The sequence below is a fragment of the Ziziphus jujuba genome, chromosome 6 (assembly GCF_031755915.1).
Source record: "Ziziphus jujuba cultivar Dongzao chromosome 6, ASM3175591v1".
Lineage (NCBI taxonomy): Eukaryota > Viridiplantae > Streptophyta > Magnoliopsida > Rosales > Rhamnaceae > Ziziphus > Ziziphus jujuba.
Window position 1 is genome coordinate 13,947,557 of NC_083384.1, and position 26,975 is coordinate 13,974,531.

General features: G+C 31.2%; 4 protein-coding genes across 4 annotated transcripts; 1 reads left to right on the top strand and 3 right to left on the bottom strand.

The window, feature by feature from the left end:
* Nucleotides 1-1,345: 1,345 nt before the first annotated feature.
* Nucleotides 1,346-6,845, top strand: LOC107430530 (glycine-rich cell wall structural protein 1.0). Its single transcript, XM_060817889.1, has 2 exons — nucleotides 1,346-2,061; nucleotides 6,053-6,845. The coding sequence occupies exons 1-2, from the start codon at nucleotides 1,387-1,389 to the stop codon at nucleotides 6,668-6,670; spliced, it is 1,293 nt and encodes a 430-aa protein (XP_060673872.1). The 5' UTR covers nucleotides 1,346-1,386; the 3' UTR covers nucleotides 6,671-6,845.
* Nucleotides 6,846-6,970: 125 nt separating this feature from the next.
* LOC125419109 (uncharacterized) lies at nucleotides 6,971-8,343 on the bottom strand. Its single transcript, XM_048464308.2, has 4 exons — nucleotides 8,027-8,343; nucleotides 7,787-7,923; nucleotides 7,497-7,594; nucleotides 6,971-7,406 (listed from the first exon to the last, which is right to left on the bottom strand). Exons 1-4 carry the CDS (start codon nucleotides 8,319-8,321, stop codon nucleotides 7,172-7,174), a joined length of 765 nt encoding a protein of 254 aa, XP_048320265.2. The 5' UTR covers nucleotides 8,322-8,343; the 3' UTR covers nucleotides 6,971-7,171.
* A 1,522-nt stretch (nucleotides 8,344-9,865) lies between these two features.
* LOC107430532 (ubiquitin carboxyl-terminal hydrolase 21) lies at nucleotides 9,866-14,785 on the bottom strand. The gene is made up of 8 exons (XM_048464586.2): nucleotides 13,785-14,785; nucleotides 13,534-13,654; nucleotides 13,332-13,442; nucleotides 12,889-13,061; nucleotides 12,420-12,758; nucleotides 11,947-12,069; nucleotides 10,626-11,226; nucleotides 9,866-10,494 (listed from the first exon to the last, which is right to left on the bottom strand). Exons 1-8 carry the CDS (start codon nucleotides 14,481-14,483, stop codon nucleotides 10,196-10,198), a joined length of 2,466 nt encoding a protein of 821 aa, XP_048320543.2. The 5' UTR covers nucleotides 14,484-14,785; the 3' UTR covers nucleotides 9,866-10,195.
* A 2,000-nt stretch (nucleotides 14,786-16,785) lies between these two features.
* Nucleotides 16,786-21,746, bottom strand: LOC107430589 (probable ADP-ribosylation factor GTPase-activating protein AGD8). Its single transcript, XM_016041443.4, has 7 exons — nucleotides 21,507-21,746; nucleotides 21,177-21,295; nucleotides 19,148-19,592; nucleotides 18,743-19,006; nucleotides 17,663-17,788; nucleotides 17,307-17,408; nucleotides 16,786-17,131 (listed from the first exon to the last, which is right to left on the bottom strand). The coding sequence occupies exons 1-7, from the start codon at nucleotides 21,573-21,575 to the stop codon at nucleotides 17,024-17,026; spliced, it is 1,233 nt and encodes a 410-aa protein (XP_015896929.1). The 5' UTR covers nucleotides 21,576-21,746; the 3' UTR covers nucleotides 16,786-17,023.
* Between the last annotated feature and the right edge of the window lie 5,229 nt (nucleotides 21,747-26,975).

The following is a 26,975-nucleotide window of genomic DNA, read 5'->3' on the forward strand; positions in this document are numbered from 1 at the left end:
TCAGTTTTAATTTTGAATTCCCAACAAGCCAAATAATATTATGATAATGTAATGACAAAACATTTGCCATATTACCTTTAGTTATCAGTTTGTGAGTCACAATGCACTATAGCATATTTTCTATATATCTTGCTAGTTGCATGATCGGTTTTTATTGAAATTTTCATTAATCTTATTATCTGCTGTTAACTCTCATTCTCTTCATAAAGAAATTTGTGAAGTAAAAAATTCAATAATTTGCATAAATAATAGATTTTGTATATGATATTTGAATTGGCCAAAAATAAATTAAGACGACTCTTTATCTCTCTCTCCATCTCACACGTCCTCCTCGCAATTATTAACAGAATTAAGCGAAAAAAAGTGTAAAGAGGAAAAGCAGTATTCATTAATATTTTGATTCGTTTCTTTCCCATGTGTATCTTCTTAGACTAATTGAAATCATGTTGTATACAATAAAGTATTATATAATATCATCAAATTTTTATGTCGAACTCACACAGCACTGCGAACCCAAAAAAAAAAAAGAAGATGGTTTACACGGATAAGAGGTTGATGGATGATGTTGCTAATTATGATAGAGATATGAACCTTACGTGGTATCCAGCACAGCTGGTGCCACATTGTGGCCAATGGAAGTTATATATTGAATTGTTGAGATTTATGATACTTTACCAGAAAGATTAAGAAACAATTTTTATTATTTTTTTTGTTAAAAGTTTTAAATAATTTAACATCAACATACACTCCATAAGTAACCAAGATAATTAAAAATCAATCCGCGCTTGTCCGTGCAAAGGCAGTAGGCTGGAAGATTTGGTTTTTGGGAATGCTAAAATATTAGCAAATTTATTTATTAAATATTATATAAAATAATGGGATAATATTTAATTAGATTATTTTTTTTATATATCTATTTATTTATTTTTCTATATATTATGATATATATATATATATATATATTTTTTTTTTTTTCTTTCTTGTAGCACTCTTATTTCTCAGACAATGCTAGTTTTATTCCCCAATATATGTATATATATATATATATACATATATAAAAATAAAAAGCAATAAATAATTAGTTCAGGCTTCAATATGAAAGAGATATTGAGGAGGCTAGGCTTCTATATGGAGGACAGCACAAGCACACTAGTGAGTGTTGTTGGGATTATTAGAGTCATAAGAAAGTGAATCTAATCCATGGACACCCATTGGACCATTGGACTGTGAGTCTAATCTATATGAGTATTATTGGTTCATAGAACCACAATCTGTGGACACCCACTTCCTTAACAGTAAACGCGGTTTCGGACCCCATTTCCTTTCCTATTTATACCCTTCACCTTCTCTACGCATTTTTCACATAACACAAATATATTATCAAATATGGGACTCAAACATATTCCCATGGCTACCAAAAGAGTTGCTACTCTTGTTTTCTTCGTTTTGTTGGGCCTAGGCATTTGTTCTGCCACTAGATCCCTCTTCCATGTTGAAGAGGAACATGTCCACACTGCCACAGTTGGCTATGGCACTCATGGTGCAGCCAAAGTAGGTTTGGGTGTGGGTGTAGGTGTTCATGTCGGTGCGGGTGGATATGGAAGTGGTGCGGGTGGTGGAGAAGGAGGCGGTGAAGGCTATGGAGGGGCCGGTGGACAGGGTGGAGGGGGAGGCGGAGCTGGAGGCTCCGGATATGGAAGTGGAGGTGGAAAAGGTGGTGGGGAAGGTTATGGTGGGGGTGGAAAAGGTGGTGGAGGAGGTGGAGGCAGTGGCGCTGGAGGTGGAGGTGGAGGCGGTTCGGGAGGGAAGGGTGGTGGTTATGGAGGTGGGGAAGGAAGTGGTAGTGGGTATGGTGGAGGAGCAAGTGGAGGTGGAGGTGGTGGTGGAAGTGGTGGAGGAGGTGGAGGAGGTTATGGTGAAGGAGGAGCACAAGGAGGTGGTTACGGCGGTGGCGAAGGAGCCGGTTCGGGTTCAGGTTCAGGTGGAGGAGCCGGTGGTTATGGCGGTGGCGGTGGTGGTGGTTCCGGTGGTGGTGGTGGGCATGGTGGTCGTTATGCACCTTGAACAAAGCCTTCTTAGTCTCACACTATCAGCAAGCGACTACCTCTACGTATATCTTCTTACCTAACATTACTAGAGAAAATAAAATTTGTTTTGGTAAGAGGATGTTTAATAGTAATGAAAATTATATATAGTGGCGATTAAAACAACAAAAAAAAAAAAAAAAAAAAAAGGCAGTATGCATGGGGCAAAACGATAAGTTGTAGCTCATGAAATCATTCCCATAAGAAATTGTGTCAATTTATGTGTACTAATTATAATTCAGCAAGAAAAAAAAAAAGATGTACTAATTATATATGCCTACTGTTTTTCTCCATCTTCATAATTGCTTAGTATGCGATTTTTCTTATCATGACTGTTGGAAATTAATATTTAACAATATAAGAATTAGAGATTATGATTAAAGGACGTAAAAATATTTCAACTAAATTGGTCAAAATCGATTTACAATCACTAGACCAAAAATCTTATGGACTAGATTGGTTTTACATATATAGTAATACTTTTTATTTGTATATACAATATTAGGTTGTCTAAAAAATTTAAATAAATAAAATATAATGTTAATTGCTTTAGAAACTAAAAATGCAAATTAAATATACAACATGTTTATATTTATAAGAAAACGAAACAAGTGAAAATGAGTTGAGTCTTAAAAAAAATATATTAAAATTACTAAATTACATATTTTTATTTGGTTGAAAAAACAAAATTAGATACATATATGATGAGTATATGAATTATTGTTGCAATATTTATTAATAAAATGATACAGGTACAATATAAAATATATGGGTGGATTTATATTGGGGATCCGAATCGATCTTCCCAATGAGAATCCAACAAAAATTTATAAGATTTGTCCATCATTTAATAAGACTTATCTCAAAAATGTAAATCATATCAAATAAACAAAACCTGAAAAAAACCCCCTTAAATTTAATCTTGGTTGGGTTATAGCAATTAATTGTACCCAATGATGTGGCCATCCTATATCATTCTATATCAGTTAGTAGTAGAGATTATTTGTTCAAGTTGATATTACTATGTAGGCTCACTTCTCTAGTAGGGAAATTTACTTCGGAGGACCCAAATCAGTCTTCACGAGAATGATCTAATAGATTTTTTAAAAGTTTGTCCATTATTTATTGACCCCATCCCAAAAGAAATAGTTAGGTCATCCTACCTTATAAATTAAAGGGTTAACCATATCAATATTATTATTTGTATATTATAATTGCAAATGAACTCTCATCTTTTGATCACTTATTTCTTTTTTAGGTGGCGCAATACTTATCCAGTGAACATGACACGTATGCTTACTGTAAAATTCAGGAATTCAACCATCTTCCAAAAGTTAAAGAAGGGTCTATATATCCTAAATAATGATTTTTTTTTCATATGGAAAAAGCTTAAACAATTGTGCTTAAAACTTTGTCGCCTCCAGAAGATAATCACTTGCCCATATTCTGGATTCAATAAGGCCTGGAGCTTAAAAATTCCCTTCTTCCAATTTAAATTTTCCACTAAAAAAAACAAAAAAGAAAAGAAAAGAAAAGAAAATGTGCATATATATAGCTTTAAGCTCTCTTTCAAAAGCTCTCTCTTAAAAAACTAGTTTCTAATTATCACAAAATTTTAATTGTCCATAACAGGACAATGAAGCATATATAACATCTAGATCTCTAACAATTAGTCAACTAATTACTTACTCAATTCTTAAGTTAGAAAAAAAAAAAAAAACATTTGAACTGTTTTATATATATATATATATATATATATATATAAATGTTTTTCTTTCAAGGAAACAAAATCTGAATCAAATATAATAAGAAACAGAAAATTAAATATCAACTAGATCCATGTTGTAAGCATAAGTGAGTATAACTTGGTTAGCGTTCCTAAACCATTTAGCATTACAGAGCATGTATGGGTTCTAAAATAAGCCTAAAATAAAAAATAAAAAAATAAAAAATCATTCAACAAGTAATCAAGCTTGCAGAACGAAAACACAAAAAATATTAGATTCTGAACCAGCAAACAACCACTTACTGAATTACAGCAAAAGCTAATAATTAACTAGCCCTCTAGCCATGATTATTGATACTAAAAGGTGGACAATGCAGGTTCTGTTCCTCTTAAGTCCCAAAAACACTGTTCGAGAAAACAGAGATCGAAAAAAAAAAAAAGCAAAATTTCAAAGACAGAATTAATTAGTTTGATCATTTTATTAATGGTAGATTGACTGTAGGATTCAATATGTCACAATTTTAAGGCTTATTTTTTATTTACTTAGGTGCGGTTTTATTAACATGGTTTTTAGGTTTTCTTTTTAATTTTCTATTTAATTATGTTTAATTCGTGTATTTCAAATGTTAGTGATAGCTAGAGTTTATTAAGCATATAAGTTAATTATAAAGTTAATGGGAAAAAGAAACACGCATTTCAAATTGTCTTAGTTTTTTTTGTTTGTTTCTTTTAATTTTTTTAAACATCTCGTCATTTATAACTACTTGCTATAAACTAAGGTGATGTTTTGTGCGTTTGTCCCTATTCATATCTTATTTATACAACTTAACTGTACAAGTACTTGTCGCTGTTCAAAATTTTGCCATAAATTGGTGAACATAAGGCACGTTAACAAAATTCTACGAACAAGTTTTAAGTTACTCAACATATTATGTTCATTATTTTATAAATCAATTTTTGTTACCTTATTATTATGAAAAGGGGAAGGTTTGAAAAAGGGTAGTAGGTGTAGGTCTTTCCAGCCGGATTCATTAATGCAATGGAACTCCAGAACAGGAAGAATTGGCCTTGGAAGGAAACATTAATTCAAGTCATAATTTTCTTCTTCTTTTTTATCTTGTTACATTTATCAAATTTAGCTCTGTTTCATAAATTGATTTCACTTAGAAATTACATTAGGAAATGTCCTATGAGTATGAGAAATGATGCTTAAAAAATAACTAATAAAAACATTATACAATTATATGACAAATTAGAACTAAACAGAGATAGACATATAAAAATCCTGCTACAGGAGGGGATAGGTGGGTATAATACAATAGGACAAGTAACTGTAGCATACAGAATTTAGTTGACCATGTGGTGTATATGATAATGGTCCTTTGTGTGAATAGAGAGGTTAAATTGTCATAATATGCAAGAGGGAATATTTGTAATGTGGTATACACTCAATTTTCCATCTCCCTTACTAAGTGCTATCTCTGTCTTGCAAGAGGGAATAAATCAAATAATCATATATATATAGACTTGTGTATGATGCAACCCCCTTTTTGGCTTTAATTTCCTCAGTTGCATGTGATGCAACACTTATCAGATCCTTCCTCAGCATGACCTCCTCACAGCAGATAATTAAAGAGGACCTCTCAAAATGTATTGAAGAGAATCTTTCTCAAAATATCTAACATCAAAACCAAAGAACCAGATGTTCTCTTTCAAATATGCACTTTTATGTGTTTGTGTGTGTATTTCAAGGTGACTAATTGGTTTCCTTTGACAAGCTAGCAAGGCAACTAATTTAACACTGGTGCAGTTTAAAAGGAGGAAATTAGACAATTAGACGATTCAAATTTCCATTTCATGCAGTTCATAAATTAAACATTAGCTAGACAATTCTTCTACTGGTCAAGTTGATGTGTTAATGAATCATAAGTCCTGTTTGGGTTTAATGGTTTAGTTGTAGAATAACTGAAATCTACTGGTTTTTAGTTTAGCATATTCAAGTAATTTGAACTGTTAATAGGAGTACAATTTGACAACTTGGATATTTTATTTGTTTTCAAAGTTTGGAGGACAGCAAAGGTTCACTATTATCTGGGGATTGAATTTGTCAGTACCAAATTTATAAGGACCACCATATGCGTAGGCCATCCAACTTCCTTTTACCATATGCTTTCCACCGTGTGTGTTTCTAATCCGATGCCCATATATACTCTCACTTTCATGTACTTATGGATCAAGATAAGTGTTTTTGGAAGCCAAGGATTTTTTAATACATACCATGTCAACTTACAAAGTTGTAAGCGTTATTTTTGTTATGTTATTTGGATCAATTGGCATAGTATGTGCTTCCAGACCACTTCACCCTTCGAAAGGACCGTCTGGCGGTGGTGCAGGCTATGGAGGTTCTGGCAGACATGGTGGTGGCCATGGCAGTGGAGCTGGTTATGGACCTGGAGGTGAGCATGGTGTTGGACATGGAAGAAAGAATTCATGGGAAGGCGGTGGTGCTGGATATGAAGGTGCATGGGGTTTCGGCAATGGAAATGGAAATGATTGGGAGCATTGGGGCCATGGTGGTGGCTACGGCAGTGGAGCTGGTTATGGAGCTGGAGGTGAACATGGTTTTGGATATGGAAGTGGGGTTGGTACTGGATTTGGTGGAGGCTACGGCGGAGGCAGAGGAGGTGGGAGTGGCAGTGGCTATGGCGGTGGTGGACCACATGGCGGTGGCGGAGGTGGTGGTGGCGGTGGAAGTGGCGGAGGGTATGGTTGGGGAGGGGGGTACGGTGGAGGTGGTACATATGGTGGAGGGTATGGACAAGGTGGTGGAAGTGGTGGTGGTGGAGGCTATGTACCTTGAACAAAAATTATCTCATTAGGAACTAGGAAGAATCTATATATATATATATATATATATTATAAACATAATGTGAGCTATTGAAGAGCCATCAACTAAATCAGAGACTGATCTGATAGATCTAGACGTTTAAGTCTGTAAGGCAAAGTTTAGTGACTAATATATTTTAAATTGATCTTATCAATATCCATATCCATATCCATTAGCACACAATATATATGTAACATTGAGTAGCACTCAATATTCCTTTCTTATTATACTACATGTATAAAGAAGATTAACTCCAAGATGACCAAAAGCCCAAATATTTATTTAAAAAAAAAAAAAAAAAAAAAAAACAGAGACATAGAAATCAAGACTATTAGTTTCTTTTCCATCCATTAAATGTGCAAAGCATGATCATGCTCAATTTCCTAGGAGGCAGGCCAGTTGATGAAACTCAAAAAGAGGCCTTTTTTCTTCTTCTTTTTTTCCTTTTCTTTTTTTTTTTTTTTTTTTTTTTTTTTATATCTTGAGCATGGTAGGTTGATGGCGATGGTCTGATGGGAAGGAATTATCAGGTGTTAGGGCATTTGGTGCAGCAAAAGGGTTACAGGCGATTCTTGGCCAGCCACAACCGCTATTGTCTATCATTTGGCGGCTGCCTTTGTTGATTATATCAAACTCTCCATCCTCATTCACCACCACCATGTTGCATTGAATTTTTTTAGCATAAAAATCTGAGTTCTTCTTCTGATGCCTGAAATTACCAAATGTTCATGATAACTACATATACTAACTGCTAAATTAAACCAAGATGGTGTAAGAAATTATGTCTCCATTAGTATACCTATCAAACACCACCCATGTTGCATGAAGGCTGGCAACTTTCTCCACAATCATAGATCGCGACGGATAGCCCATTACTACTTTCTTTTCCAGCAAGACCTGCAACATGTAAAAGTGCATATTTTTACATCATTTAATCACTATGATTTGAGTGTATCCGAACACCATAAAAAGCCACAAAACAAATCCATATTTTAAAAAATTCTCAACTCGTCCTAATGTACATGCGACTCGCTCTGTATATAGATATATAAGTAAAAGAGATAAAAGATTGCAAAAACATGGTTATACCCCATAATTTCTGCAAAGGTCTACAATTGTTTGTAGCTTTAGATACTTGGCGTCACTTTTCCATTCATTTTTCTCTCTAACAAAAGGCAATTCTTCTAGCTCCAAAGACCAAACATCAAGCCATGTCTTAACAGACACTACAAATTTCAACAAGCCAAAGTAATTTTAGGAAAACAGTGTTTTATACTTAAAAATTGGAACATAGATTTGTTCAAGGAGACAGAGAAATGGCATACTCACAGGGAATGTTTAGCCATGGCATGACACCAAGAAGAGTGATAACACTTCCCGCCGAGATTATGTTCTTAAGAGCCCATTCAAGCAACTCGCTGCTGAATTCTTTCATTCCGTCCATGACGATCACAACATGGTTGTTACTATCATTTGCCAAGCTTAATGTATGATCGTCAGGAGATTTTCTACCTTGGCACGGTGATCTTCTGTTACATAGATTAGACCTTCGCTTTCGTTGGTGCCTAGCTCCCATGATCTTACCAACCATGTTTCTAATTTCTAAACCTTGAGTTTCTTTCATAAGGTCTTTTTTTTTTTTTTCTTTTTTTTCCCTTTTTTTTTTTTTTTTAATATGAGAACAAGAGTGGAGGAAATTAAAGGGAATGATTGAATGGTTTTTCAGCTCTTAAATACAAAGTGCCACTTTGTCTTTTGTGAAATTAGATTAAGAATTGAAAAAGGCTTTGTTTCTGTCAAGAGTATTGCTTAGTGAATGCCTTTGACATAAACAAGGCCCCTTTTTTGACTGAATAGGATGAATCCAAGCTCTGAAATTTATGCTCATGATTTTCATATTTGCTTTGTTATCTCTAATTCTTATCTAAAAGTTGTGTTTATAAATTTTATGTAATTGTTCGCCTGCCACATAGAATAAGTGGGCTACCATAGCAACACCAAATTGCTTCAAGACAAAGCAGTGAAAATTACTGCCCATATTAAAAAGCATGAAATATTTTAAGATTCTCAGAACATCCAATAAATTCATTAGGAACTGCTTATTGGTAGTAATTTATACATAATGGTACAAAGAACTATTGTCATATTGTTCTCGAAAAGTTCCTATACGTTTCCATGCTGTCGGAGTGTTGACGTTGCCCCTTTTGTATTGGACTTGATTTTCACTCATATAGGATCACGCACTATGTGTGTGTGCGTGATATATGTGTGTATATATATATATATATATTCTCGACGTTTATTTATATGGGCAGAGATAATAAGTTAAAAAGTATAAAAGAACAAGTTCCCAGTTCATACTTGTTTTGGTTGCATGAACTCTTCTGCATATTAATTAGGGGGGTCTGCAAGAGAAGCTTTGGTGACTAATATAAACTCTTTTTTCTTCATTTTCTTTAAAAACTTTAAAGATACTTCGTCTTGGTTTTTCCCCTTTTATTTTGTTTTGGACCAAATCTTGATTTAATCGATGGAGATGAGCTTTTGATAAGGAAGACTCTATTTATACCCCAAATGAAATAGCTTGTAAGATAATTTTCACTTACTTTGTTAGTATTTAGAAATGGGAAACAAATAAAACATAATCAATTAAACCTCACCGAGTAAAATAATAAATATATGCAAAGAGTTTTTGGCATCCCAATTTAGTTTTTTCAGATAAGACGCTAAAAGGTTAATTCCTTGTCTTTCATTGTGTCAAAAGCGCTCTTTACCATCTTACCTACATGGGAATCATTCATCCAAAATGGTCGATTTCATCTTAACAAAGTTCATATATGTTGCCTCAATTAGTAAACCACTTACACTTACTATTGAAAAATCGTAAATAATCGTGAAAGGGAAAATAATGAAGGAAAAATTATTGTAATAATCAAAAAACTAAACAATAGTTCATACGGCTATAATTCATAAACTGAAATTTCAAAAAAGTATGATTAAGAACTAATTTTAAAAAATTCCCTTAAAAAAAATGGAAATTGCAATAAATTATCTAATTTCCATTTTAAAGCCTACTCTCTTAGATGAGTAAGGCTTGAATATTTTTATAAGAGATAACCTTCCACCAAGACTTTCTCTTTATTACCGTCTGAAGAGAACAAGAAGCAATTGATTTTAGAAACTTCATAATATTCCATTATAAGCAATTGATAAAAATTTCATTTTATAACATCATCTAGTCTATTTAGAGTGACGAGTTGTATACTTCGACCAAACTTTACATTTTTGAATTGCCATTTATCGGATGAGAATGAGTTGAATTAACAGAAACAGACTAGGCTTCCCACAACGAGAGGACAAAAACATAAACACAGCTTTAAAAGACAAATTCTCAGCTTAAATATATGACCAGATACAATTTTGCATTATAGTTGAGATCCACTGAACCTGACCTAACTGTGATGCAAAAACCAACTATATGCAAATGGCTCAGTATACTCAGCGCAATGGAGTTGCCACCGGACGCATACCGGAACCATGGCTAGATTTATGACCGGTATTAGGAGTGCTGACCTTTTTACATGCTGATTCAAACCTCCTCTTCTTGTTCAAAGGACCTTGACTTTGGGACCCAAGCAAAGCTAAAATCTTACTGCCTCTTGAACTTGGCACACTCTTTGTGAGATATCTAATAGCTTCCTGTTTCTGAGAATCTTCTAGAACCTTGTTCAATGGTCTTTTACAAGCCACACGGTTCTCCACCTTCAGATGATCACGGGGAATTTGATAACCATGTTCTACAAGATTCCAACATCATTATATTAGTTTTACTGAAGAATCTCATGTGATACTAAAGCAAACCTTTTAACCACACAACAACAATAATAATAATAATCAAACCTTCTAATAACATGTACATGTACTTTACCTCGAGACTCCACAGAAAACGTGTCCGGACTTTTAGATCTAGGTGGTGTTAGAGGATGGAAAACATCATTGCCTTCTTCATTATTTCCCTTGTGTCCATTAGTTTTGCCAAGAGGCATTGGATCACATTTTTTGTCACTGTTGCATGAAGCTTCATTGGAATTACTTGCCCCTTGGAGCACTGAAGGATCAACTACACGTTCATTTCTAGAGTCATTTAGCTCATTTCTAGAGTCATTTAGCCCGACTCTGTCATCCTTTGGTCCTTCAAAGTTGCATACAGAAGCTCCAGCAACATCTCTATTATTATTGACATCAACACCTTCATGTATTGCTCCATCCGTGTACAAGGATGAAGTTCCAGCACCAGCATCTCTAAATTCATCATCATCAAAAATGTCAATACTTGTCCCAGTAGAATACTGAATACAGGTATTCTCAACATTATCTAGAACTGACTGAGGAGATGTATTCATAATATTTGTATCCAAGCACGGCTTTTGCACTTCCATCAAACTTGACACCCAGGGAGTACCACACTTTGCATAAAACAGAATATAGGCATCCTGAGATAGCACAAATTCTTCTCTAACTCTAGTGACCTACAAAAGAAAATGCATTTGATTTCTCAAAATTAATGAGATGGTTCAATGTTTTATTTATATTTCAAAAGAAAGTGGGAAACAACCACTAAAATAAGCAATTTCCTCTCACAATATGTAGTAAATAAAAGTTCAGATTGTAGAAATCCAAAAGGACATAATAATTTTTTAACACTAGTATGAAACAGGAAAAGTCAGGAATTAATAAGCCAATCCATTAATGATCAAAACATCAATTAGATATAAGAAAAGAAATTTGAAGTCAATCGATCTCACTAAGGAATTCCTTGTCCAAATCATAATTTTGCTCCCGCAATAACAGGACAAAAGAAATCAGGTTGAGGATCAAAAAATTGTTTCAAGGTTAGAAAAATAACAATAAAACATTTAACCTTTCCCAATAGTGTTTGTCCAGAGGCTGGAAGGGGTTTTTTAAAAAAATTGAAGTTTACAAGATAGAGCCAGTTCAAAACTTACATTATCAAATAATAAATTTAAAGATATTGAATCTATAAGACAAACCTTTCCAAAAATCAAATTGCACAAGCCAACTAATAATAAGAATAATCATAATAATAAAGCTTATGCTTGCATATGCCAACCAAATTTTAAGAAGCCTAAAAACAGGTTTTTACTATCTGGACCAGACCATTCAATGATACAACCTTGAAAGCAAATAATGCCACTTAGTAACTAGAGATTATGATTTGCATATGTTACCTTTGAGTCATCCAGCCTATACCATGCATCTGGTGAGGACCGTACGAAGCAAAAGTAATGCCCAGAAGTAGACGAAAAACCAACATGGACAACCACTGCATAAAGATCGTATTTCAGCTCCACCTATTTCAAAAAGGAAACAGGGAAGAACAAAAGTAAAATTCCAGAACTTGTTCATGCTCATTAAACATTAGGTAAACAAAGAAAAAAAAAATAGCACTCACGGTCAACGATATCTTTAGGATCATAGGATACTTTCTTAAACCATAACCTGTTGCACACTAAAGTACCCTAAAATTTATGGGCAATTTATTAGACTGTCTTATTATCTCTCAATCAAATTATGAAATAATTTTTACCTAAGCCTAATACCACACAGTTCAATTACTGCCATTCATATCTTTTAAATGTCCAACTTTTCACAGCTTACATTAGTTTCATCAGAAATTAACTGATACAAGGTAAGAACTTACATTATCCTGACTAGTACAACTGGTGTATGACTGCAAATCCAACTCCATAGGATATTCAACATGTTTATCAATCTTCTCAACATAAGACCCATCATTCTTAAATCTTTTTAAATGAAATGCAGCAATTGTTGGGGCCTGATCCACCATAAGCTGTTTCTCCACCGCCACTTCCTCCTTGCAGTTCTCACATGTAAACTTTGTCTCTGAATCTTCAATCTTTTCCAGCTTGGTGAAAGATTCCAAAGCACTCGGAAGGGTGTCCACATCTTCAATCTCCAAGCTCAAGTCGATCAGAGGCTCATAAGTGTCAGAACAGTGGCCACAATTGCAACACCGAAGCTGAAAGCCGATCACGCACTTAATAGTCAGTACCAAAATAAGTTATAAATTTATAGAACTAAAAATCCAACATAAAAATAAAACTTTAAGGGGGGTAAAAATAAAAGGAAACCCAATTTATAACTCATACTTTACTTATAAGACGGCCACCAAAAACCCTTTTCACCAGGTTTTCATCTCCAGAATTCGAACAGTTTTTCTCTGTCTTCGAATCCAAGAAGCACCTCTCAAGTTTATCTAAGAAGCACTGCAAGAATTCATGTGCATCTTCCTGCTGGTATCTTTGAAAATAAGATGAGAAGTCTGATTTTTGGAGGTCAAGAATCACAGCGCCATGTAAAATTTCCAATTGAACATCGCTATAAGCTGTCTATATGTTACGCATATATCACAAAAGTACAAAATGAGCTATTATAACCTCCTAGACAGAAATCTCAAACCTAGCGATTGTCTTATGCAAAATAAAATAATATAATATAACATAAGATAATAAAACCCACTAATTGGCATTCATAGAAAGCAAAAAAAAAAAAAAAAAAAAAAAAAAAAAAAAAAAAAAAAAAAAAAGGATACGGTTCAAATTATTGACTAGTTTCAGAGGTGAAACAATTCCTCCCGAGGAAGCCAATGAAATATCAACATGGTCACGTAGAGCACAAATAACACAAAACCCTTCCCTTCCACCTGATAATTATCAATTTTAACTATTAAAAATCTCAAAATAATAATAATAATAATAATAATAATAAAGTAACATTATGATCATAGAACTTACGATCACAGGGCACGGCGTGATTAGCAGAACGAATACCCTGTACGAGCGGTACAGTGTGCGTAAAGCATTGAAGAACCGCGTTGATAAAGCACGTATTCCCAAGATTTGCAAGCCCTGCACCCTACAATAACCAAACCTCTTGAACTAAATTCCACGAGCCAAAATACACAAAAATTTGAAACAAAAAAAATATATATATATATATATATATATATATATATACAAGAAAAAATAAAATAAAAAATGCATACCACCATGGAGGGCTTGGATTCTTGTATAGAAAACGAAGATTCTGAATAAACCCCAGTTTCCTTGGAAGAAGACCATGAGGGCCATCGAGAAGACCAAGATGAAGAGGAAGATGACCATGGAGTTTGCCAATTCGAACCGTAATTTGATAAATTATTACCAACCAGATTAACAGGTGAAGATGGTGGTGGTTTATCTTCTCGGCCATCTCCTTCTTCTTCTTCTTCATTCCTGATGCCATTGCTGGGTGATTCATAATTATCATCAAAACTTGATGATATAGGAGCCCTAGAAGGCAAAGCCCCATCTTCTTTCTCTGCTTCCCTGGAAACCATTTGGGCCGAAGTCAACGAAGACCGAACTCCGAGCGATGATTGAGGAGGAGCACAAGGCTCATCAACCAGGGTGGTCTTCAAAGGCAAAGACGGTGAAGAACAATTCGAATCGGACGAACAAGGAGCCGAAGAACAGCCATATATGACTTCTTGTTTATCTGGAACGGAGGAAGACCCAGTTGCAGAATCAAGCAAAGGAACCAAAGCATGGTCTCCTTTGGCGGGTTCGGGAAGTGGAAACGGTGAAGACCCAGAAAGGGTTTCTTCAGGAACAGGTAATGGAGGTGAAAACGAGCTAGATCCCTCAATAGGTTTCTGCAAAAGAACAGAATTCGAAGCAGAAATGTGAGTTACTTGGGTTTCCATGGAAGACACTAGGGTAAGGGAAAAAGAAAGAAAAATTGACAGGCAAAGTGAAAGTGAAGTCAAAATTTGTCAATTTTGCTCCTTCTTTTTTCCAATTTGGCTCCAAAAAACCGAAAGAAATTGAAATTTGAAGAGTCGGTGAGGGGAGAAGGAAGCGAGGGAAGATGAAAAATATGAGATGTAGTTGGAGGGATTGGAAGGGGTTTTTGGATAATTTTGAAAAGGGAGGGAAAACTTTCTCCTTTTTGGCCTTTCCGCTCCACAAACCAAAATTCCCAATGAACTAGACGAATCAGGGCTCTCTATTTTTCTTCTTTTCTTTTTATTATAGTATTTAGACTTTTTATTTTATACATAGATTGTTATTAATTAATCGTAAAGATTATATTCTATATCAACAGAAATGTTTCATGAAATAAATAAATATTTAAAAATATTTCCTTTTTCATGGCAATTTACAAATATTTCGAATGTAAAAAAACAAATAAATAAATAAATAAAAATCAAACATAAACACAGCATTAAAAAAAAAAAATGAAAACGACCACTTGTTATATTCAAAAAAAAGAAAAGAAAAAGACCACTTGTTAATTACGAAAAATATTTTGTTCATCGCAACTTTTATATAGGTAATAAATAATTGCTCATTATTATTTTAAAATTTTAAAATTATGGGAATCAAATTTTAAAATTTTAAATTATTTTAATTAAATTTTAAAATTTTAAATTTGTTACAAATCAGTTTAATTGATTAGCGATGTTTATTTTACCATTTGATTACACCATATTGACATCATAATTTATTTTATAAAAAATTGAAAAAATTAAATATTTTTTTTAATTTATATTTGTGATTTTTTATTGAAAAAACTTTATCCATTTCTATTTTATTTAAATTAAAATTTCAAAAAAATTAAATATCTTTTTATCTAAAATTAGATAAAAATAAAAATAAAATTGAAATTGAAATTTTTGATCTTAGGAATTTTTATTAGACCAAAAATTAAATAAAATTATTTTATTAAATAAAAAATTAATAATATTTTTTACATTTAAATCTTAAAAAAATTAGAGCAAAAATACAAAAATAAAAATAAGACTTAAAATTAGATAAAAATATAAATAAAACAAAAATTGAAATTTTTACTCTAGTAAAAATATTTTTATTAGATCAAAATTAAATAAAATAATATCAGATCAAAAATTTTATAATATTTTTTTCCGATCAAACCAAAATAAAAAATAATAAAAATTAATATTTATTTTTATTTTTATCTTTTTTTTTTATTTTGGACCAATTTTTTTATGGTTTGTATTATTAATTTTGCTCTATTAAAATAATTTTATTTAATTTTTAATCTAATAAAAACATTTTCATTAAACTAGAATTCCAATTTTATTTTAAATTTTTATTTTCATCTAATTTTAGATTCAAAAATATTTAATTTTTGTGGAGTTTTAGTTTAAATAAAATAGGATTAAATATAATTTTTAAATAAAAATCATAAATAAAAAATAAAAAATAAAAATTTATTTAAAAAAAAAACTAGAAAATGAATTATGACATTAGCATGTTGCTATATTAATATCATTTAACGATAAAATTAACACCATTAGTGAATTGAACTGATTTGCAACAAATTTAAAACTTTAAAATTTAATTAAAATAATTCCAAACTTCAATATTCGATTAACATACCTAGAGTAAATTAAATATACAGTGCCATTAACTTATGCTTTTGGACAAATTAGCAATGAAGATATTTTTAACATTTAGTTTTTTAACTGAGATTAATATAAAAATAAGGAAACATAACAAAGTCAAAAAGAAAGTATGTAAGATCCTATCAAAAAATAAAACAAAAAAGGTATGTAAGATGAAGAATTTTCGCCATATGGCATGATAATATAAAGTATACGTAAGCTATAATAATGATATCTATTAAAATGTATACGCACAGCCACGCACAGATATATACACATATGTATATAGATATTGGGCTATTTTAGGATCTGCTACATTTCATTCACCATTGCAGCCTCATCTTTTGCCAGCCTAGCCAGATTGGAGACTTGCTTCTCATTTCGTATTGGCTTTAGAGAAAAATGACTTGAAATTCGTCATCCAAAATATCCTCCACAAATGGATCGAGGAACAACAGTAGCTTGATCTATACGGTTATATTTGTTTTTAATAAAAATGCATAGGGTAAAATTCTTAAATTCGCAGCAGTCCCAGTTTGGGTTGGCTTGCTCATATAATTGTTTTTTCTCGGGGGGTTTTTGGTCCCCTGAGTTCATAAACAAGAAAAAAGAAAAATACATTCCCCATAAGAATCTAGAATGCATACAATCAAAAATCTCAAAGCATCACCTCTATAAAATATAAACACCAGCCAGTCCCAAAGCCAGGATAGTTATATAAGTATTATTTTTGTCTTTAAAAGAATTTTTATAATCAACTCTTTTTTACATTCACTACATGGAAGCTATTGGCTGGCACCATAAACAAATAAACAAAAAAGCATATGATATCAAAATCAGAGGATTCTGTCCTGAAGATCAGTAATCAAAGTGGATGCCAAGGAGGAGAGCTTCTTCCCGGTCTCCCCTGCAATATTTTTAAGGGAAGAGATGTCCTGTTGTGCCTGGAAAATCAAAGTCTCGAGATCAGACCGAAAGCAGTGCTAGGAAACATGATGAATAGGTAACCACGTTCAATCATGGAAACATTTGTTTCCCAAAAGACAATATCCATGTAAGTTAATAGTGCTAACACTTCATATAAGTTTTTCAACTTGCCAATATAACTGCAATGCTTACCTGGAAGGAAAGTCGATTGATGAGTTCACTAGCAGTGACATCAATATTGGAATTATCTGCCCTTTGACCAAAAAGATCTGCACTAGAGATGGCAGTTGAACCCTGAGAACAAAAAGAAAGTGTATATGAACAAGCAACTTCACGCTCTCAGGGAAAGAAAAAGTTCTTTAAATTTTGAATATCTTAGGTTATACTCAAAACAAATTTATTATACATACAGAAGTAAATATATACAATGTCTATAGCTTAAAGCATCACTTGTCATTAATATTTTATTTTGCTCCGGTCTAGCCAAAGTGAGAAAACAAAAACAAATGAAAGGATTTCATTTATAAAGTATAAATCAGGACACATACAGAAAACTTCTGCAAGGATGCTTGGGCCTCATTATCAGCAGCTTTGCTCTGGTCCCCAAAATATTGGGCAGATGAAATCGATTTTGCATTTGAGAACTTCTTTCTTGCTTCATCAGTTTCCTGAATCTGATAGAAAAAAGAACAAAAATATAAATGAACTAACCGAGAATATCAATATTGCAGGCAAAATCACTTGGTAAACTAAAGCAACCTATATGACAGGGTATTTGATAGGTTCACACAACTGTATATACTAGGGTCAAGAGAAAATAAAACACAAAGAAAAACACTTAGGCCACAAGATTATTACAATGCTTTTGGATCAAAGATCACTGCAAATATGCACCACTTATGCTATCATAACAGAAGATGACATATAAATATTTCATCATATATACCACTTGGATTAAAACTATCCAAGCCTCGTAAAGGAAAAAAAAAAAAAAAAAAAAAAAGCAGCAGAAAGGAAAAAGGGTGGGGATGCAAAGGTAGTGCAGTCAAGCATCCAAAGCATGTATTGAAACCTAAGGCCTACTAGCACATCAGATAAACGGGAGGGAAGAATAACTTTCATAATATCCTGTCTTTTGCCAATTTCCTATACATTCCAACCAGAGTTTCCTATATGATAAACTATCCTATAGCAAGTTCTTGTATACGATAAAAGATAACATAAGATTATATAAACAACATTGGTGAGCCCCAAGTTGTTTACTCCAAATAAGAAATCTTATTCAATCCAGTTGCAGCATCTTTAAAACAAAGTTTATCCACCATGCTATACAAACCTAATTAGTTATCCAGTGTACTGATTCAGATAAATATCATTCAATCATTATCTAATATAATATTTAAAAATTTTGACTAAATTAATAATACCATCCTACAATTATTCCGCCGATGATGATTGAGAAAATAGAATAACATAATATTACATGAATTACTTGAAACAAGAGTACATGTGATATGTCATCATCAGAGCACAAGTTTAACAAAATGTTGTAATATCCATTATTTGTAAAATAAGTCAAACTGATCCAATTTTGCTAAACAATTAGCATTGATGGTCCAATAGCTTACCTGTATTTTAGAGGTATGTGAACTACCTTTCTTCGGGAAACCACTATCCATACCAAAATCTGCAAAGAAGCTTGACGACTTTGGTGGAGATACATGGCTAAGCACATGTGGGCCACTAGAATTTATCTCAGCAGGTGGCACATTATCTACATACTCAAAACGAGATGCAAATGATGAGCCTGTTGTGGGGATGTTGTTGTTACTTGATGAGGAAACTGGAACCACTGGTTCTTCTGGCTTCTGATCATATAGACTTTCATTTGGCTGCATTCAAAAGAGTAATCTCATTCAGAGAAAGACTGTTAAATTAAACTTAAATAAACAAGTAACATAGATTACTCCAACACAACTTCACAATACGCTTCTGCAAAATTAATTATGTCCAAGGTAAAAGAAATATCCTACCTTTGTAGTAAGCTTTCGGGCACCAAGGCCAGCTGTCTTCCCGGTTCTCTTTGCACCAAGAGGCTTCTTGACAGAACTGGTAAGAACTGGATGAGAAGCTTTTGGTGAAGCTTTTGGTGAAGCAGAGACTTCAGGAATTTCCTCCCTACCTGAAGAGTTCTCTTTTGGAGCTTCACTGGTCTTGACATGAGGAAGCCCATTAGAAGCTTGTCCTGATTGAGATGCAACAGGTGATGAAGGCAAGCCCACCTCTTCAGCCATACTTTTAGCAACTTCTTTTGAAAGTATCTGCCGATATAAGTCGGCAGCTCTTGATGTATACTTAGCCTCAATTTTGCCTCCATCAGTCCATCCATGCTGCTTAAAGAAAACCTGTGCACGGTTGTTTCCGCCAAAGCACATCATTCTTAACTGTTCAGGAGTCCATGAGTCTAAATTTGTTGACCTATAAGAAAACAAAAACATGATAAGATTGTCTTGTTGCTTCTGTAGGCATGCCACATAATACTCACTACTTAACTAAAATAACATACTAATATGAAGCTTTGTTAGATATAACTTAGTAATTGGACCAAAAAAACCTTCTAATTCCAAGTCCAATCAGGCTCCAATAAACCTCTTTACATGAATATGAATTCCAATTTCATCTACTTCATTCAACATGATTACTGAAACTCATGTGGGTCAAGCTTAGATCAAGAGGAGCTTGTATCAATACCCCTTTCACCAATTGTTAAATTCAGTTTGCTCTCCTTGAGATGCACTTTTCTAAGAAAGCTTCGGCATAGCTTTGCGTGGTGCCTAAGTGCAGAGCTCAAGACAATAAGTATTCAGCAACAAACAATATTTTTCTGAACAATTGATTTATAAGAAGAAACTTTTATCACTTATGAATTTCGAACGAATATGTGAAACAATTTTGCTTTTACGTGTTCTTTGCTAAACTCATCTAGCTTCAGCAATTTAAAGAATAGAAATTGCATTCCCGTTCACCACAAGTTTTAAGAGCCCTAAGCATGCATTTAATTACACCAGTCCAGCTATTGATAAAGAAATATTGAGGCTTCAAAGATCAAATAGCATTCTAAGCTCAAGGATGTAAATATGCTAAAATGGTGTGGATGATCCAAATCCAAAAGGATCAGATCACTAAAGCAAAACAGAATCCAAACTCAGCAATGTTCCTATAATAAATGCAGTCTTTAGACTATATTTGAAAAGGAAAAGTACTAATTACATGATATGAGAATTCTACTTTACTAAATATTTTTAGCTAGATCTAAAGCAAATTCAAATCTACCCAATTTGAAATTCCATCTATTCGATGAACATCAAACTTTAGCCAACCTTAGCTTCCTCAGTGATTCGATTCTAAAGAAAATCCTTTCCACGGTCAAGAATCATACTTTGAAATGTTGACGCAGATTCTGTCCAAGACTTGCAGTATTGTCTTTCCCAAACATGCCCTTCCTTTCCACACTCCATGGGCACTGTATTCACAAGCTGCATCCACTTGGCATCTTTCTAATCGATTCATGACCAAATAATTTATGAACAAAAACCAAATAGCATTTCCCACCCTCCCTCCCTCCTTTCCTCTTCCATATCCCTCTAAACAATCCAATCTCTCATATTTTTAAATTTTATCCATGAATCTGTAATAATGCACAATCTGGACGTCAACGCAGTTCTATTGGTAACTACCAAATCGAGCATCTGTGTCTGAATATGCAAGAATTTTCTTAGTTGAGTATTAAACTTTTACTGGATCTATCTATAAACATGGTACATTATCCCATAAAATATGAGTTTCTCATTATTCCCATCTTCCACTAGAAAAATAAAAAAACCCACATAACTCCTTGAGAAAGTTAAATGTTTGAACAAGTATAAAGGTTAAAAGAATATATAATTCAAGTAACATTAGCAACCAACCCATGTATCAAATCAGATACTTGGATACACACTAAAAGATCCAGCTGAACATACAAACAAATTAACAACCCCAAATTCCGAAATCAAATTTTACCTGACGAAGCTGATATGCACACCAAGACTGCGATGAGCAGCCGAGCAATCGATGCAAAGGAAAATCCCATATGTAACGGATGCCCAAGTAGGATTCTTAGCGTTACAATCAAAACACATCTGGGAATCAAAAAAAAAAAAAAAAAAAGCGAATAAAAATTTCGTCAAAATTTCAAAGATCCAAGCTGAAAATATTAGATCTGAATCAGATCTCATAAACCCAAATCAAATTCAGCACGAAAATGAAAAACCCAGAAGAGAAGAAACACAAAAATTTACAAAAAAAATATATATATATATATAAAGTGAGATAAGAAATAGCACAACACACCTTGTTTTCTGATTTAGCTTTCAGTTTTCTGAAAACAACGTTCTTGTCCGTGAAGCTATCAAACGCCATGGAGAGAAAATTGAAACAAATTTTGGTGATGATTTTTTTTCAGAAGAGAACGGAAATCAGAGAAAATCCGAAGAGGTGTTTAAACACCTCCTCAGGAGAGAAAAATATAGAAAATGTATGAAACCGCAAAATTGGTTTCTTTTTTTTTTTTTTTTTTTTTTTTGGGTAGTGATTTTTGTTTTTCTTTTTTAAACGAAAGCCTTTAATAGTACAAAATGGAGTTTCATCAAAATTACGGAAAAGCCCTCATCATTTATCAGAAATTCCAGGTGCCGTGTTTGGTGTCTCTGCGGTCGGTGACTTGTTGCTGTCTTAAGCGACAAATATATATATATATATATATATAAAAACCATAAAAACCATTTTTCTACCCCTTAAACAATATAAGATATATATTATTTATTTTTAAATTTATTATTGATAAAAATAAATTATGAATTTTGTGAATATTTGGTGTGTATGTGTGTGTTTGTGTGTTTTTCTGGTGTCCAGTGACGGTTATTGCTTATTACCAACCATTAACGGCTTATTATGGCAGGTAGTCATTTCTTCAACCTTAATTTACTCCCGTTTTTATTCTTTTTAGGCACTCATTTTTTGTAGTCAACGAAAGGTAAAGAAATTTGATTTTTTTTTTCTTTTTTCTTTTTTCTTTTTTTTTTTTTTTTTTTGGTTACTTTATTCTAAAGATTGATGGGTGGAAATTAATTAATTTACCATATATGATCATTTTTATGATTTTTTTTTTTTTTTATATATTGTGGTATGAGAAATCAAATTAGAAATCATTGCAACTATTATATATTAGAATAAATGAAAAATGATCTATATCTTTAGAAGATAATATAATTATAATTCTCATTTATCAATCCAAACAGAGAATTTGAATGACTTTTTGGTTGTTTTCAATAAAAGTATTAATGAACAATAGGAATTTACTTATGTCTAATATAAAAAAGAAAAAGAAAAAAGAATATTTACTGCATGATTATGAATGTAGTTTTAGAGTAACTTCACTTAAATATTTTGTTTAAGTATATAATTTTTATGTTATTAATGACTTATGCCTTTTTTTTTCCCCTCAAAAAGGGCAAAAAAAAAAAAAAAACAAACAAACAAACAAAAAAAGCCTTAGACATTGAAAAATTATATTAGACCAACACTAGTGAATTCCAAAATAAAAAATGTATTTGAATTTTAATAGAAACTTATATTTTATATAAATTACAAGCAATAAACTACATATACTATGCTGTCTTATTTTGAAAATTTAAAAGGGGGAAAAGGAAAACAGATCTTCTTAAAGATATATTATTAGTTTTTTTTAATCAGAATTCAGAAAGTGCATTTGATGGTATTCCTAATTGAAATATTTTATCTTCTTCTTCTTCTTCTTCTTCTTTTGAAAATGTTCTAACTGATTTATATAGAATTTTTTTTTTTTATACCTTTTTTCTACATATTTGAAGTTTACAAGGGACTCTGCAATAAATTTAGAGCACCTCTAATAATATGGCCAAAAGAGATGCTATTATCAATTTTTAACAATAGCAATTGACATTGTTATATAAATACCAAATATATAATATTTAAGAATGACATTGTTTCAATTTTTGCACAAAGTATGTTAGAACTGTTAGATAGTATTTTTTATTGGAGTGCAGTGTCAAAATTTAATAGACGGTTTGCTTCCGAAATACACAAGGTACGTAAGCGAGTATTTAGAGTCTTTTTTTTTTTTTTTTAATGGCAAGTTAATGAAAAAATAATTTGAGGGAAGCTTTATTATTTATAGAAATTTGACTCCCAGTGAAATTTGACTCCCAATTAAGTCCTAAAATCAAGATAACCTATTATAAATATGTTTGGTAGAGTATTTTTTTTTTTAAATCCAAAAACTCTAATTAATAATTAAAAGCTCTATTGTTAAAAAATAAAAATATTTAATAAAAGTCAACAATTATTTATTGACAAAAAAATAATTTTTTTAAGTGATTTAAAAAAGTTTGTTTTTAAAATTTTTGTAAAAAATTTAATAAATATTTAATATATTTTTTTTATTTATAACCAAACACTTATTAAATTTTTAATAAAAATTATTTTTTAAAAAAATTTATTATATCAAATTTTACAGGCAAAATCTCTATTTTTATCAGCTATATCAAATAGATACTATTCATATCCATATAAGAAATAAAAATCTTAATATTTACTTAACTGTATCTAATATGATAGATCTATATTGCTGATTATATAGTATAGAAATTGATATATTTTAAATTTATGTGGTATCAATACATAATCAATTTTAAAATTATTTTTCAATGATAATATTTATAAAATTTATTATAACTATTAATTAATTGAATAATTTATTATTTTTTTAAATAAATTTTTAAAAAAAAATTTTACCTTTAAAAAATTTTAAAATATCTGACAATCTTTAAAAAATAGAGGATCATCTTAACAAATCCTCCGCATCATACTGACAGAGTATTTAAAAAGGTCCAATAAAAATTTGTTTTAATGTTTGTTTATTTTTCTTGTGTGACAAAAAAATCTAACAATATAAAGAGTCATTAAAAATATTTTAAGTACTTGAAACCTCACTCTATTTTTATCATTATTATTTTGTCCCATTTTATTTTATATATATATATATATATATATATATATGTTTTTATATATATTGCAATTTTTCTAGAGTTTATTGACTTTGTTGAGAAATAAGAAAAGAAATTTTTTTTTTTTTTTTTGGGTCTTTTGACGAAAAACTGCCGTTGCAGTTTGATTATGTTTCAATGTGCCTAATTTTTATTAGGCGTTGTCACTCTTTATTTATGATAAGTAGCATTTTCTAGGATAAAATATAAAATTGCTTTCTTAATATATGAGAACTTTTAAATTTAATTTAATGAAATTTAATTTTTTTCTTAAAAAAGGGAAATTAATATTTATGTAGACAATTTAGATAGAAAATACACGTTTTTTTTTTTTTTTGGGGGGGGGGGGGGGGTGGCGCGTCTAGACAATAATGTTTGAATTTTATTTTTTTTTGAAACATTTATAATTAAATAAAACAATGTATTATCCCTGTTTTATCCGATAGCAAATTGATATGAAAACGATTTTTTTTTTTTTTTTTTTTGGAGTAAGGAAATGCAGATGATTTATGTAACAGGGTTAGATTCCCATAAAGTACTACCATTAAATACATTAAATATTATTTAAGCAACAGAAAATATACATTAAATATTTAAGAGAAATTTCACAAACTTCCCTCCAAGTAAGAAATTTTTGTATACTTACCGTTGTATTTTCTTTTTATTTTAACGAAATTCCCTTTTAATTTCACTTTATTTTCAATCTATTATTTTTTCATAGCATATAAAATTAGGTCATATTTACAGGTTGAATGATAAAATAAGTCAAATAATATAATATATAATTTCATTTAAAATAAAATAAAAATTATATTAGAGGGAATACTTTCATTATTGTCATTATAATTTTTAATTATTCTATTTAAATACCCTTTCCTTTAATTTTAATTATCATTATAAATTTTATTTAAATATTCTTTAATTTCATTATAAATATTCTTTCTATCTGGAAGGTCCTTGAGTTTTTTAATATTCCTAATTTTTTAAAATTAAATTTCACTGACTATACCGGACAAATGAAAGAGTTATTAGCAATCAATTAGAGATGTGTTCTCAATTCCTATTTGTTTTTTCTCTTTTAGTAGATTTCTAGATGATATGCTAGCTTAAATTTTATGATTGTTTTTCCTGTTGATAGTAATGAATTTTACGCTGGTTGATATACAAATTGACATATTTCATTTCCTTTGCAACCAGAAAGAGAAAACATAAAGGAAAAAAATATACTATTCTCTTGGAAAATATTTTCTTAACAACAAAAATGGCACTCAGATATTGTATGTATTTGGGCTACTAAGGCCCAGCTGAACGGGGATGCACAAAAAGCCCAATATATATATATATATATATATATATATAAATTATATTTTCAATTGAATTCTTTGGCAAGTGGTGCTTTTGAAATATAACCTTTAAAAAAATAAATAAATTATAATACATATTTATTTTATATGAAATTTTTAAAGGCATTTTTGAAAATAATCTAAAATATGAGACCATAGAGACTTGGGAACAGTTACCTAGAAAATGTCTTAGAGGAAAATTTAAAAAGGCCTAATGCATGAAAATGGAAGAAAAAGCTAGAAGAAAACAAATTAAGGAGAGCCATGCATGACAAGAAATTAAAAACCATGATTACCCATTTGATTAAACTCCTTATAAATTTCAATCACCATAAATTTATTCCATTACTTCCCAAAAATTTAAAATCTTGTTATTATCAAATGTCTAATAGTGCATGCTTTTAATGATTGAAAATGGGATATAAAATTAGTTATCCTTCTCATGAATATTGTTAGAAACGTATTTTTCATTTTAAAGATGTTTTCCATGTGAAATTATTATTTTTTTATTAATAAAAAGTTGAGTTATCCCCAATCAAGTGGAGTGCAAAATGTTATCCATGCATAAACATTACTCATTATGTATATAATTGTTAGAGAAAGATTGCTTTGTTGTGGAGAGGTACTTTCTCCTTCGTTCGATGATGTTAATGTTTTATTTGTTTATATGTAAATTATACAGTTAGATCTCACAAAAATAATAAGTAAATAATTAAATGTTGTTATTTAAAAAATATTAATTGGGATCCTTAACTAATCAAAGAAGTTTTAGTTGGCTACAAAGTTGAAATGGACAAATAAGTATTTGATATGTGAAAAAGTAAAGAGGAGTATCTCCAAGCGAGTGTGGAGGTAAGTCCACAAATTTTATATTTTAGTAGGCCCATTGATAAAAATCCAATAAAAATATTATTGGTAGGTTTGAAGTACCAATGATATGCTTGAGTTAATATATTAATTATAAAAGGCTAAACTAAAGGATTAGTTTCCATCGTTAGATAGATTATCTAATTGTTATCTAGTTGTTTGGACCATATTGTAAATTTTTCAAATTTAATATTTGATTTATTAAGATATTATTTTAGAGGATGAAAAAATAGCTTCATCCAATCTGGATTGGAGACGAAAAATCAAGTGGAATTTCATAAGTATAAACAAAAATTATTGAATGATATGTACTTCCATTATTCCTAAATCGTAAGTGCAAGACATTACCCAAAAACCAAAAAAAAAAAAAAAAAAAAGAAAAGAAAAAAAAAAGCTGTGTAACGCTTTTTATATAAATTGAAACTTCATTAACATAGAAAAGGATTCATACTCATTTATCGAATAATTAAACAACTCTATGATTGATAACAAATTTATTTTTTATTTTTTTAAGTTATATATTATTT

Coding starts and splice junctions, on each gene's coding strand:
- LOC107430530 (XM_060817889.1), top strand. CDS start 1,387: ATGGGACTCAAACATATTCCCATGGCTACCAAAAGAGTTGCTACTCTT. Junction 2,062..6,052: donor ATGGTGGTCGTTATGCACCT/TGAACAAAGCCT, acceptor GGATCAAGATAA/GTGTTTTTGGAAGCCAAGGA.
- LOC125419109 (XM_048464308.2), bottom strand. CDS start 8,321: ATGAAAGAAACTCAAGGTTTAGAAATTAGAAACATGGTTGGTAAGATC. Junction 7,924..8,026: donor GCCATGGCTAAACATTCCCT/GTGAGTATGCCA, acceptor TGAAATTTGTAG/TGTCTGTTAAGACATGGCTT. Junction 7,595..7,786: donor ACCTTTGCAGAAATTATGGG/GTATAACCATGT, acceptor TACATGTTGCAG/GTCTTGCTGGAAAAGAAAGT.
- LOC107430532 (XM_048464586.2), bottom strand. CDS start 14,483: ATGGAAACCCAAGTAACTCACATTTCTGCTTCGAATTCTGTTCTTTTG. Junction 13,062..13,331: donor ACTAGTCAATAATTTGAACC/GTATCCTTTTTT, acceptor TCCAAAAATCAG/ACTTCTCATCTTATTTTCAA. Junction 11,227..11,946: donor ATAGGCTGGATGACTCAAAG/GTAACATATGCA, acceptor TTTCTTTTGTAG/GTCACTAGAGTTAGAGAAGA.
- LOC107430589 (XM_016041443.4), bottom strand. CDS start 21,575: ATGGCGTTTGATAGCTTCACGGACAAGAACGTTGTTTTCAGAAAACTG. Junction 19,593..21,176: donor GTGCATATCAGCTTCGTCAG/GTAAAATTTGAT, acceptor GTTTTCTTATAG/GTCAACAAATTTAGACTCAT. Junction 17,409..17,662: donor CATCCTTGCAGAAGTTTTCT/GTATGTGTCCTG, acceptor TTTTGTTCTCAG/GGTTCAACTGCCATCTCTAG.